This window comes from Oncorhynchus mykiss, chromosome 14, assembly GCF_013265735.2.
Source record: "Oncorhynchus mykiss isolate Arlee chromosome 14, USDA_OmykA_1.1, whole genome shotgun sequence".
Classification (NCBI taxonomy): domain Eukaryota; kingdom Metazoa; phylum Chordata; class Actinopteri; order Salmoniformes; family Salmonidae; genus Oncorhynchus; species Oncorhynchus mykiss.
This window is the reverse complement of record NC_048578.1, coordinates 2,615,208-2,629,120: the sequence shown is the minus strand read 5'-3', so window position 1 is coordinate 2,629,120 and position 13,913 is coordinate 2,615,208. Positions and strand designations below refer to the sequence as shown.

Sequence of the window (13,913 nt, the reverse complement as noted above, 5' to 3'; positions counted from 1 at the left end):
CACTCTTCAGCAGAGTCAGTAGAGAGCCATCTGGTTTTCGCATCCAGACTAAATCCACATTTGCTGTGCTGAACATATTGTGCGATTGAAGCCTTCCTTTGAAACTGTTTTCTAGTCAACAGCCAGGATACTTCTAATATTTGTGGAATAGGAAGTAAAGTCCAATGCAGCAGTTCTCTATCAAATCATTCCTGGGTAACAATTAAGTATCTTACTGTGATTGTTTTCAATAAATAAAAACAAAACAAAAAAAAGGTAAAAGATCTTAGCAAAGAGTAATTTCTCAAGCAAGAGTTTTGCTACGACTGTCTGGGAGTGGTCTGAGTGGAGAAGGCAAAACTGAAAATGAGCTGTTATTGGTTTAGGACTTATTGGTCTATTAACTCATTTACCAGCGATGTCACCAGGCTGGCCAGAACAGGCAGACATTTCAGGCAGTCTATTCAAACAGAAACACACACACACACTAGGAGGGGCTTTCCCACTGTGCACACACTGGTTGAATGAACATTGTTTCCACGTAATTTCAATGAAATTATGCCGAGCCAAAGTGGAATAGACATTGTACACAGGGTTATCATAATTTCACAGTACTTCTCGAAACCTCAGTGTGGAAATATATATAAAACACAGGAAATTCATGTTTGACTACACTGGAACAAACCTAACGCAATGGCAAATCTTAGCGCACCGCAACACTAAAAGGAGTGACCAAGTCAATAAGAAAGATATAGCCTAGGCCTACCGTTGACGTGGTGTTGCATGACTGAATAATTTGAATATGTTAGGCGGAGTGGTCTTTGGTAACCGGACAAGAGAATCTCTTTGGAAATGGGGTTGGATACAAGATGAATGGAGTACTCACTGCAGGTTGGCCTTTGTGAAATGTAAATAATGTAAAAGCATGACGGCAAAACCTCACGAGTAGACCATTTAGAAACCTTTTATAGATTACTTTTCCATTACTGTGGAATTGCCCCGGCGTCTCAGATTTCTCACTTAAAATGTATGTACACTGAATATTTGACAAAAACACATTTACTGGAAGAACTGTGCCGATGTAAAGTTTGGTGACAGAATTTCGGTAAAATCTCACTCAGTTTATATGCTCCAAATTAAGATTCAAAGATGTCAGCTTTGACATGCCACAGTGAGTTTGAAAAAAAAATCTATTTTGGTTAATGAACTACAGGAAGTGGATTTACACATGGTAACATACTACACAAATGTATAATTATGGATATGAATGTCATTCTCTTCATGGTGATGCATCCCAAAATGAGGTACACTGAGGTAGAAATATGCAGTATTCTTTGCATATTCAGGTATTATTCCACAAATGGGCTATTATTTTAATGCACGCCATCAGACTTGGATGGTCTAGAGCAAATCTACACAATGATTGTTCCTATTTGTCAAAACTTGAACAGAGTTCTGAAATAAAACTGATTTTTTGCAAAAATCCTGGTGATTTTAGTCTTTGACCAAAAACAAGTCCCATTTTTATTATGCAAAAAACTTTGGGTGGGACAAAACAATCACTCGGGGCTGGTTTGGACCTGTAATAGAGTTATCCATCTGTGGAACCAGTGCCAAACATCAACTGGGTTAAAGAATTGATTACATTATCTTAATTAGGGATGGGCTACAACACATTTCCACAGTTATGTTGAACACAAGAATCCCCTGAAACTGCAAGGCCTTCATGCCTATTTTTTTTTATTTTTATAAAGGTAAAAATAAAATACTCAGTAACTATAGTTACTGAACGGTAGTGCCAAGCAATGACACTGGGTGTTTTGTTTGGTAGTTTATACTTTACTTTCAACTGGTGAGAAAGTTCTCTGGCAGTCTAAATTATACACAGACAGTGGAGTACTGAGGACAGATATAGATTGTGTGCAAGTAAAGTTAGTGGTGTGTGTACTAGGCCAGTAGCTCAACATAAAATGTTCATACTGAATGCAATGCGGGCAAACGGATCCCAATCATTTTCCTAGCGTCCATTTTCAGCCCTGGGCAGGAAACCATCTATTCCACAGAACTGAACTGTGTTTGTATCATGTCAAGAGGGCCACAACAACCAAACAGGATATCCAATAAAACATAGTAAGAGAAGTACAGTAACCAGGACATTCCAAACAAGGCTACTACAGGGCAAAGCTGCCTGGAAGGAAGAACTACTATAGTATTTCCAATGGGTGGAATTTTAGGATATCATGAAGGGAAGTGTTGTCTATTTTATTGAGGTTGAACCCAACTTTATTTGCTATGTTGAGTGAACACTTTTCAAAAATGGGTGGAGCCCCCATACGAGGCTGTATTTCTAAAGTGGTTGGTCAGCTCGTCACAGCACAGTTCTTCTTTACCAAAGTAATTTCAGCTGTTGAGTAAAACCTCACATACCTTAATGTTTGTCTAGAACCAGAGGCACAAAACCATGGAATTCTCTTTACTTCCGGTACTAAACTAAAAGGAGTGACCAAGTCAGACTACGAAATGGGTATCATGAATTTACAAGTTGCATCAAGGGTGCATTCACACAATTAGACGCCTGCCAACAAAAGGGTTAGCCTACACATCTGCCCCAAATTACAAGGCGTACGGCAAGAAAGACATTGTGTGTGCACAAGCATTAATCTAGTTTGTTAATCCAACAGGGAGAAGAAAAAAAACATTAGGTGATAGCACAGTTCAAAAAAAGCCCTTCTTACTGACTTGGGAGTATTAGCATTAAACCAGATCCATCTGGAAATGGTAAGAAGGCATCAACTGTCCAGAGAAGACTGCGTAAAAGAGCACCATGTGAAAGGGTGCAGGTGTCCCAAACATCTTAGCCGAGTTGTTTACTTTAGGATGGTATGTTGTGTACTCTACTGTGCTTGGTATCCATACTGTATATGGTCTCCATTTCTAAGTCAGTTTGTGTACAAGGTGTCACCTGAAAGCCAGTACTTAGCCAGACTGCTGCTAAGGGGAACTTAGTTGGGACAGCTGACACCATGAAATGGGTGTTTGGGATGTGGGGTTGGAAGGATGTGAATAAACCGCAGCAGTCAGTTACTCACTCTGGGGGAGAATAACTGATCCCTTTCAGGCGGAGTTACTGTTAAGTGAGTCAGTTCACAAGGTTAACAAAAGGGCTGCCTGGCTCTCACATTTTTTTTCAATGAACTAAGCAAGTGGTCAATAAAGCTTTTATTGTCTTAAATGTCATGAGACTGAAGGATAAAGGGTTTCCACTAGATTCTACAGCCACAAAGTCAAAACTGGCTATATCATGAAAACAAAAATTAGCTTTTTGGTCTGAATTTAAAGTTAGGCATACGGTTAGCAGTGTGGTTAAGTTTAGGGTTAAAAATACTATTTTAAGACACATTTTACAAATAGGCAGGGTTTAAGACTTTGTGGATGTAGAAGCAAGTGACGACTAGGATAAAGGGAGAGATCGTTCTCTGACACTGCAAACAAACAGCCCATATACAGATTATTCACAATCCAGTCCACACTACAGTTTCAAATGAACCATTTATTCATATGGTAGGACTTGCAAAACCAATGCAGGTCTACTGTGTCCTAATATTAGGATTAGTAAAATAATTATAGCCCTTATCTAAAGACACACATGTACAACCAATGATTGATTATGTTCCATTCAGACAAATGCTCTGGCGATCGATATGTTTGATATCCTGCCAGGGTCTGATATATCTAACCAGAAAAGCAGAGCACACTTACTTCTTCCCCCGCAAACAGCCGTAAAATCCAGCCATGGTTTCTAGATGGGAATGCTCAAGCAAAATAAATGGCAGCGGATTCGCTCTTTAGTACATCCTTTACCAGCTTGTCTGAGTGCTGGCACGTGGAAGTCCCTGTGCATGCTCCAACTGCAATGTTGAAGGCCACCAGTCCACTACACAAACACCCGCCTTCTTAATGCACATGAATTAAGACAGAACAGCAGAAAGGGCAGCTGGTGGCAAGACAAAGATAAAGACACAGTGCTATCTTTGAGTGGAGGCTGCCTGCCCTCCCAGTGACTAGCCTACAGTGGGAGGACACGAGTGTGAACTCACAGCCCGCCCCACGCTGCTCTTCCCACCCCCATCCACCTCCCACTCCCTCCCCGTTACATAGCTTAATCCCGAGCGCCAGCCTGCAGCTATTGTCTCAATCAGGCAGCTTACTTCCAGCTGATCTGACCCGTGTCTCTGATAATTAGCTAGGGGCGTCGTGGGGATTGTCCTGGCTGGGAACTCACTCATCCCCCATCAGAAAAATAAAAATACCCCAACAAACAGTGCCACCTTGCCATTGAGCCGGAGTCAACAGGTGTCTAAATCAACCTCTAGGTTCAACCTTTGTCAGTCATGTTGGGATGTCAAGTCATATGACTAAGGATGACTAAGTAGAAAATCAATATGGGCTATTAATGAACAGGTTTGATAATAGGCCTAATTCTCAGATAAGTATGTTATTACAGAATACCAACATGTAAAACAATACAAATGTGAATTGAACAACTACACAAAGTCAGGGGAGCCTGAAAGTTAACTAAATAAACATCCCTATGTGAGAGCCAGGAAAGGATTTGGTAAAGCTCGATCAGCATTCAACCATACAAAATGGCCAGATCTGCTGGGAACAAACCAAGTGGCCCATTTTCCTGGGAATAAAGAATGTGTTCATGTAAACAATCAACTCAAACTCTTAATTAACTCCAGACCTTGGAGGCTCCTTTTCAAAATGAAACATTTCCCTCGACCTAAAAGTGTAAACATATTAGAAGACTGTGGCCACAGACAGTGTGATCACAGCACTTCTACCCAAATAACTTTTACTTCACTAAACGGCATTTCAAAGGAACAGGTATGATTATCAGTCTGTTAAAGACACTTTCCGGAGATTTGAAAACTACCTCATTTTTTAAACCTCCCGTTTTGGACTCGACGTGTAAATCAAATCAAAATCTCATACATGCATAAACGATCTACAGTCCTCTCCCAGTGGACAAATGCACCGAATCCTTACATTCTATCCTGCCATCATTTAGTGTATGAGACCTACACGCTTGTTCCTGACGTGTTATGAACACGCTCTCTGAGGCAAGTGGGATGAGTGGCTGCATGCGCTTACCATTCATTACAAGAGCAAAAAAATACATTGAATGCGTCGATCAAATCCATACATCAGATGTTACAAAACATCTGAAATGAGAAGTTAGATATTAAAACCTCGGTAGTAGCTGCATTTCTCTTTCAATTCATTTCTCTACAAACTAGAAAACGTTGTACATCATAGCCACACAAATACACTAGAAGATACATGTCTGATCATAAACACTGTGCCGACAACCCTTAGCTCCTAAATGGTGCCGCTGGTGAATTTTGGAATATACAGTACTTCACAATAGTTTTTTTTTTTACCAGGTGTGGGGTCCATCTATTTATCCCGATCGCCATTCACAACAACACACATATTAAAGCAAACTTTTACCCACTTTTTAGACAAGAACATATCGGCCTACCTTTCTGTTGTGTCAACCATCCAGCCATCCAAATAAAATAATTTAACGTGTCCACCTTTTGTACTTATAAACGTTCACACAGATATTCCATGATGTGGGGTAATAATCAAACACTGCAGTTGATTGTCTGCGATCATCATTCATCACGTAAGCAAATGCTATATATAACCAATGAATGACTTTCAAGGAGTAGGACATTTGACGCTAATATGTATAGGTAACTGCCAAAATAAAGGAAACACTTGTGTAAATGAGAGCAGGTGCTTCCACACGGGTGTTGTTCCGGAGTTAATTAAGCAATTAACATCCCATCGTGCTTAGGGTCATGTATAAAATGCCCAGTTTCCCAGTTGCCCATTATGTTGGCTACCATGGCTAGAAGAAGAGATCGCTGTCATTTTGAAAGAGGGGTCTGAAAGGAGCTCGAGTGTGGGTTTTTTTTTTTTTCCTATTATTTTTTTTCTTCTTGTGAGGATCGGAACATTTGACCAACTGTGGCAATTTTTAGTCCCCACAATGTCAAACGCTATTTGTAGGTGGTTTGAAACTGTTCTGGAGGCCCAACAGCCTATTATGACGCTTTATGTTGGTGTTTCCTTTATTTTGGCAGCTACCTGTAAGTAGGCCTATAACTTCCCCATTGTATAAAATTACATTATCACAATCGCTTGCTTGCCGATCTAGCCACAACCGAACAATTGGGAAAATGTTGATTGTCAAGTGGAATGATGTACAATGAGGTTGCAAAGTTAGTGGGAGGCGGGATCAGATCGTCACAGCATTGTCAAATGGGGTTGCGGGGTGAGCAAAGAGACAGTGCGCTGCAGGGGGCTCGAGAGCAATTTCGCCACGACGTTGTATACAATTTATAGGGTCTCTTTTTGTTTCTTGGGCGCTACTTTCGGGAGTACTTGCTAAAAAGTATACAAAACTTCCAGAAAACCTAAAAAAAAAAAAAAGGTCCAATGATTTCAATATCAAACTATTTCTGGTTAACAATTAAGTACATTACTGTGATTGTTTTATTTTTGACCATTTTAATTTAAAAACAAACGGCTTCTTAGCAAACAGCGAATTTTGCTAGCACTGTCAGGGAGTGGTCTGAAGAATCATGTTTTTGAGTGCATTGGGCCTTTTAAGATGTCTATTGTACACCAATTGCAATCACAAGCAGCTTTCATCTTAGTATTCAAACAGACAGACTACATCAGTGTAGAATCTCACACATGAAATCTACATTCATACAAACTATGTGGACTCATTTGAAAAACACATCTATCATATATCCCTCTGGTTTTTAAAGATAGGAGGAATGTTGGTCAGTTTTCCTCCTTTAATTTTTGGGGGGTATTTCCTGAAACATTTTTTTTCACTGGCCCTACAGAATCTCTTGCTTGCTTGGCTCATAACTGAGAAAGTATAGAAACCCCTGATAAGGAGAGTATGTACATTGGAGTTAATTTATGAGAACTTGCAAAACAATTGTAAGGAGTGCTCAGTGCTTGAAAACACACCGATTGTCATTAACTTTGTGGTTCACCAAAATACTGTAGGGTAAAAGAACATGCTGTTTTCAACTCTAGATAGTTACTTATATAAACCTGAATTCTGATGAGTTAAATCTGTGCCCATGATTGAGCAAGAGGCCCCTTTTCCCCTGTTCTTTCGAATCCCTCAACAGTTTTCTCTGACTCAAGTTTCTTTAGTCAACTCCTGCAGAGCTCTGTTTCTTTTCTTTACAAAGCGCTTGGAATTCCTGCTCACATCTGGAACACATCTTCTGCGAGCAGTGAGCTCTCTGGCCCAAACTCTAATTAAGGCCATGTCTGCAGAACTGTAAATAACCCAAAAATTATACCCCAGAGCTGAGCTAGGGAGCACCCCTAGCTGGGTGTGAGGGTGAGGCTGAATGTGTCACAGATAGACAGGGATGTGTGTACAGCAAAAACAACACAATCCTCCTCTCTGCCTGCCTTTGGTTATCTTCTCATGGTGCTGGAAACCTTTCAGGGCTGACCCTTGAAATGACCCACTCTGTTCTCACACTCTCCACATGAAAAGGGATCCTGCTGGGTTTTACTGCTTGATAAAAATGCTAAAGGGCCCTCTAGTCTGCCATTTACCTACCGTTGGGACCATTTTCATAAGGCATTTCTTACACTACAAATCATTTGTGGCAGAGTATGTGTGGGTGGTGAGGGTATGCGAGAGGAAATGTATCTCAAGGATTTAATTGCATGGTGATAATCAAATAATTGTGACTTTAATTTAAGTGTTTTGCTCTTCGCCGTATCCTCATTTCGCAGTTGGCCCATTTTAAAACATGTAATTAGTGCTATGACTCAATCTGGTTTATCCTACTGGTCAGCTGTGTGTGGTTTGCAAGGCTAAGGACAACTGTGACCACTATACTAACCACTGTTAGACTTTGTGACATTATGCTTGGATATAATGCTATGCATTATTGTAAATTAAAAATAAAAAAAACACTCATGGTCAAGAACAATTCAGATTAAATTTGTTGCATTTAATTTGTACAATAACCTGCTATAATAATCCAAAGGGCACAGGGAGACTAAATTTGAGCATGTTTATCCTTTGATGTCACTATATAATTCCATCATTATAAAGAGATATACAATGGTATATTTCTTCAAAATTTGCAGATATTTGTAATAACAAAACTGGACTGGACACACCATGCATCATCAGATGACTTTTTAAAAGCACTAGGATGGAATTTCAATGTATTTGCCATAAGAGTGCCACCCAGTTCTGCTGACATGCGTATAGGTACAGTATTTAGGTATTCTATAGGTATAGATATTTTCTTTATAATTAAAAATTCCAGGTTGGAGCTCATGCATTTGGTGCCTGGAACATCTGCAGACAGATTTGACTATTTCCTTTGTTTTTACTCCACACATTGGCTCAAGTCAACCCCTTTCTAGGCTGCACCAAACCAGGGAAATAAAGTATATCGATTTATGTGCATCAAATAAGGAATTATGTAAAGTTATTGATGCACATAGCATATCAGATAGCTGCTGGGAATAAGGAACTGATGTGGACAAAATATTGACTATCTTAACCACAGCCTATTAAAAAAGTGTAAAAACAATCACTATTATCCTTCTGTGTTGTCAAAGAGAAGACAATTATAGCCTGCAGGCCATTGAAAATCGGACTAAATGTTTAAGAAAGCAATAGCTAATTGTCTTTAAACACTAAATATAAGTAAAATATATTTGTAACCAAAATCAATTCAAGAAGAGGATGAGTCACATTATGCTAAAAATAACACATCGGATTATGTGGGAGTTCCTTCAAGTGAGAGGTATAATTCAACAACGTCGTATCCGTAATAAAGAAGAGCAGTTTATGGTAACATCTTCCAAGAAAAGTTGGAGGCCACCACCATCTGAATTCAACATTTTTTTTGCCAACACTAAAAGCAACATAGAAAAAGCTACTGGTGCGAACCAGTTGGAATCTTATCAAACAATATGTCTATGTAAATTCGTCATGAAAGAAAGTGATACTTACAAACTGAGTTAGGCGCTATATTTTAAAGTATGCAGACATCCATCAATGAAGTAAAAAATACGTCGGTGATTAGATCTCGCCCATTGAAGTTTCGTGTCTTTCTTCAACTAGCCTTCAGAAGCACTAGAGTACCGCGCATGCTTTCTCTGCGAGGAAGTAACACAATTGTGTTCACCAGTTGACTCACTGAGACGTTGCTCTCAAAGATCTATAGATAAAGATCAACTTTAAATCCAAGCTAACATTGATGGTGTATTTTTAACAACTCCATTTAGGTATGCTTTGCTTTATATGCTCAGTGTATGGTGTAGGATACTTTGATCCCTCTGAAAAATGAACCACCTGATTGGATACAATATTGCTGTCCTTGACCAAAACCCCTAAAATAATGAAACCAATTTTACAACTACTGTAGTCGGATCAATGATACACCATTGGCTTTCTGTTATAGCTCAATTCCATTGTGATTTCTGTAACAACATGTATCTTTCAAAACGATTTTCTGGTCAAATACCTTCATTTTATGTCCATAGATTAAAGTCAAATCTTTTTTGGGGGGAAATTAGAGAATTGAGGGGGAAATCTGTGGGCAGCAATGCTCTCTAGTGGTAGCTTTTTTTTTTTACTTATTAGAACAGGTATTCACAAACTGGCGTACTCAATGCCGTCTGGGGTACGCCAGATGACAATGTGAAAAATAGAAGAAAAAACAAATCTTCATTTTCAAACAGTCCATTTATATTTTCTAACGTTGCTATACATTTGGGAGAGGTTTTGTTCTCGCCTGAGTAGCCTCGTTTCAATGCCAAAAATAAAATAAAACCATCTAGTGTTCATCGTAATAATAACATAGTATAAATACTGGTACTTAGCCTAGTCAAATAATGAACATCCAATCACATTAACCGTTACTCTCTCATGGGAATTCCACTAATGGTCCGTATGTAGCCAAACGTAGCTGCTGCTTATTTCGTTTGCTCGAAAATGGATAAATGGTAAAAAAAAAAAAAGAAGAAAGTAAGACCAGCGTCCATAGACACATACCAGCTCTACTGCTACTACCAGCAGTACTACACCTACACCTGTCGACGACACAAGTTGTTCTGCTTCCACAACCACACCAGATGCTAGCATCAGTAATTCTACATTTGTTGTTAGCCCAGCTACTGCCCCCTTACCCGGGAAAGCACTGAACAGCAAACAGGGACGCTGGACTATCGAAGAGGCACAAATATGATGAGAACTACATTGGGAGTAGTGCCTTTCCTCAGCCATAGTGTGTTATATGTGCAAAAGTACTATCTCACAACTCGATTAAACCTTCACAATTGCGCAGACATTTAGAAACAAAACATGCCAATTTGAAAAATTTGAAAAACAGGCCACAAGAGTAAGACATGTATAAAAGCAACATATATAATTAATTAGAAGGGTCTAGAAGCGTCTTATATGGTGAGCTACCAAGTGACTAGGACAGGCAAGCCCCATACTATTGTGGAGGACTTAATTCTTCCTGCTGCCGCGGATATGGCTGGGACAATGCTGGGGGGAAAAGGCCAAAAAACGATTGAGACAATGCCTTCATCAAACAACACTTTCACGACGTTACAGCTGGATGAGTCAACAGGTGTGATGGGCCTGGCACAGCTCCTGGTATATGTCCATTACGTTTATGGGGGGTCAATTAAGGAAGACATCCTCTTCTGCAAACCACTGGAAACCAGATCAAATGGACTTTGGTGGTCAAGATGTGTTGTTATCTGTACTGATGGTGCAAATGCCATGACAGGAAGAAATAGTGGAGTGGTAAAGCGCGTGCAAGCAGTTGCTTCCGACGCCACTTGGGTACACTGCATCATGCACTGAGAGGCTCTTGCTACCAAGGGAATGCCTAACAGCTTGAAAGACATTTTGGACATTATGTAACGCTTTTACAACATACAGAAAGAAGTGTGCTGGTTATCAAGGGGCAAAGTATTGACACGTTTTTTTTAAAATTGAGAGACAAGCTTACTTGTCTGACCGCTTGCATGATGACGAGTTTCTCACACGACTGGCCTATCTGGGTGATGGTTTTTTCTCGCCTGAGTGATCTGAATCTAGGATTATAGGTTCTCTCCGCAATTATATTCAATGTGCGGGACAAAATTGAGGTCTGCATTAACAAGGACAAAACACAGGTCTTTCCATCATTGTATGATTTTTTTTTGTGTGCAAAGGAACTCAAGCTTACGGAATGTGTCAAATGTGATATAGCTGAGTGAGTTGGGTGCGCAATTAAGCCGGTACTTTCCCGAAACGGTTGACACAAACAACTGGATTTGTTATCCCTTTCCTTCCCTTCCGCCAGTCCACTTACCGATATCTGAACAAGAGAGCCTCATCGAAATTGCAACAAGCGGTTCTGTGAAAATTGAATTTAATCAAAAACGTACCTATGTAAGAGTGGATTCTCGGCCCTCACTGGCATGAAAACGAAATACAGGCAGACTGTGTGTGGAAAATGATTTAAGACTGACACTCTCCAATACAACCCAACATTGCAGAGTTATATGCATCCTTTCAAGCACACCCTTCTCATTAACCTGTGGTTAGTTATTTACCATTTTCGATGAATAATTAAGGGTTTTAATGTAAAATGGTTAAATAAAGTGCAAAATTATTGATTATTATTATATTATTATTTGTGGCCTGGTCCTATAAGAGCTCTTTGTCACTTCCCACAATCCGGGTTGTGCTAAAAACTCACACTCTCATTCTTATGTTTAATAAATGTATCATATAAGTGTGTGTGTGTGGCAGGCTTACAATGATGGCAAAAAAACAACATTTGAGAGTGCGCTGACCCTGGTGTTAGAGGGGGTACACAGCTGGAGGTTGAATGTTTGAAGGGGTACTGGACTATAAAAAGTTTGGGAACCACTGCATTAGAGGATGTTTGCTTAAAATATAAACAATAATGTTGACCAGTGACCACACAATGACATTTCATTTCATGTATTTAGAAAATAGAATGTATTTCACTGCTTTGATTTATTCAGAAAATAGAAGACATTTTACTGATTTGATTTATTCAGAGAAGTAATTTTATTGCTTTGATTTATTCCAGAACACGTACTGAATATTTTCACCATAGGTAGAATGAAAGACTGGAGTAATATAATGAAGAGAGTCTTCAATAACCCTGTCTTTTGAACCATTGAGATCTGGCAACAACATCATTGGAATAGTCACCCCCAGTGGTGCCCACGTCCATTCGCTCATAGGTGCGGACATTTTTGTCCCCAGCATTGTAGGCTGAAATTCCCCCTGAAAAGATGTACAATATGTTTTTGCCATGGTATCCATGCATTTGCACACATAACAAACATGTAACTCCTCGCCTTCTATCAAACTACAGAGTAAAAAGTTGGATGAGCAATACGGCACCTTTCAGCTGGTGCTCCTTGGGCCAAGCAGGGAATTTAGCCTGGATCCTTCGGATAAACTCTTTGAGAATCTCACTGCCTTGACTGATATGCTCCTCACTGTCCCATGTCCCCACTATCTTGTGGTAGCGCTTGTCAACCTATGAAAATAAAATATTTTGAAATAAATCACACCACTTCTATTGCATTATAAAAATAGCCTATAGTACAATCTAAAAGAGGAAGGGGAAGATGCTATTAAACTTCTCAGATTTCAACAGAAATCCCCTTGGTAAGTTCTGCTTCCTCTTTCTCACACACAATCAACGATACATGTAAACAAATCTTGTACCAACTGCCAACCAACCTGCATGAGCCCAAAGCCATTTCCATGATCTCCCCAGCCATGGTCCAGCACTGCCCCAGCCCGGGACTCTCTGGAGATGATGCCAGCGATGATAGCTGGGTCCAGGCCATGCTTCTGCCCCACCCTGGTGATGAGCTTCTTGTACTTGTTCATCCTCACCAGGTCATGCTCAGCCAGTTTATGAGAGGCATCCACCCCTTTAGAGGATTAGGATTGATAGTAAAATAAATATAAAATATTAACTTTGCATGTAATTTCTTTCCTATAAAATTATATAGAGTCGATGGATGTATTATTATTGATTATTGGAAGGTTCTGAATACCTGTCACTCACATACCTTGGACAGTTAGCTTGTCTTGTCTAGCGGTTATCTCTGAGGCCCCACTGGTGTCAACCTTTGTAATGTCTCCAAAACAAGAGGCTAAAGTCAAGAATGTAATGAATCCACCAATTCCAACTCCAACTCCAACTCCTATCCGAATTAGACAAATACAGATACCATAAGTTACTTTAGCTGGTGACCTTCTAAAATAATCTATGTGAAATAAATATAGTTTTATGATTACAAATGATCATACAGTTGAACAGAGCTCACCCATGTTGATGTCTTTCGCTTGGTGATTTCCTGTAAATGAAAGTTCCTCAGACTGATCTATTGCACGTGACAGTTGTGGTTGAGCAATGTGGGGACTGACGTGGAGAGTGCAGAAGAAATATCAGCTCCCTCAGAAAAAGCATGAGATTGAAGTTCTCAACTTTCTAAAGTTTTCCCTTTTTCCCTTTACTGTAGCAATTGTGATGGAATCAATGCAGTATTATCCACTTTCAATGCAACATTCCCGAAACAAAACAAACTATGCAAGAGATGTTGTTGTAGGCAGAAGACATCGGAATACAGTATGATTATATTGCCCACGACTCAGCCCATACTCTACACAGACCAGTGCAACATAACTATAACCAATCAGAACTGCAATAGACTTATATGGATCTGTGCCATTTACTTTGAACTGGACTGTGTTTAGAGATGAGGTTGTGAGTAGATGTGCTTGTTTTGAGATCATA

At 39.6% G+C, this 13,913-nt stretch overlaps 2 protein-coding genes across 9 annotated transcripts in view; both read right to left on the bottom strand.

The window, feature by feature from the left end:
- Positions 1-9,214, bottom strand: part of zgc:66433 (uncharacterized protein LOC321250 homolog) — a 38,800-nt gene extending 29,586 nt beyond the window's left edge. Inside the window, exons 1-2 of one of the 6 annotated variants that reach the window (XM_036942673.1) lie at positions 5,528-5,652; positions 5,137-5,207 (exon numbers count right to left, since the gene is read on the bottom strand). In XM_036942673.1, coding sequence (XP_036798568.1) covers positions 5,137-5,186 — 50 coding nt within the window. In that variant the 5' untranslated portion in view covers positions 5,187-5,207; positions 5,528-5,652. Of the gene's footprint in view, positions 1-3,738; positions 4,034-5,136; positions 5,208-5,527; positions 5,686-9,073 lie in introns of those variants that run through there. The other 5 variants (XM_021560791.2, XM_021560790.2, XM_036942674.1 and 2 more) reach the window with 5 other exon arrangements.
- Positions 9,215-12,133: 2,919 nt separating this feature from the next.
- Positions 12,134-13,764, bottom strand: LOC110488547 (lysozyme g). 3 transcript variants are annotated; one of them, XM_021560784.2, is made up of 5 exons: positions 13,444-13,764; positions 13,186-13,269; positions 12,848-13,044; positions 12,503-12,641; positions 12,134-12,382 (listed from the first exon to the last, which is right to left on the bottom strand). In XM_021560784.2, exons 1-5 carry the CDS (start codon positions 13,445-13,447, stop codon positions 12,249-12,251), a joined length of 558 nt encoding a protein of 185 aa, XP_021416459.1. In that variant the 5' UTR covers positions 13,448-13,764; the 3' UTR covers positions 12,134-12,248. The 3 variants fall into 3 exon arrangements, with proteins under 3 accessions (XP_021416459.1, XP_021416458.1, XP_021416460.1); XM_021560783.2 differs by having other exon boundaries at positions 13,186-13,320; positions 13,444-13,676; XM_021560785.2 differs by having other exon boundaries at positions 13,186-13,254; positions 13,444-13,518.
- Between the last annotated feature and the right edge of the window lie 149 nt (positions 13,765-13,913).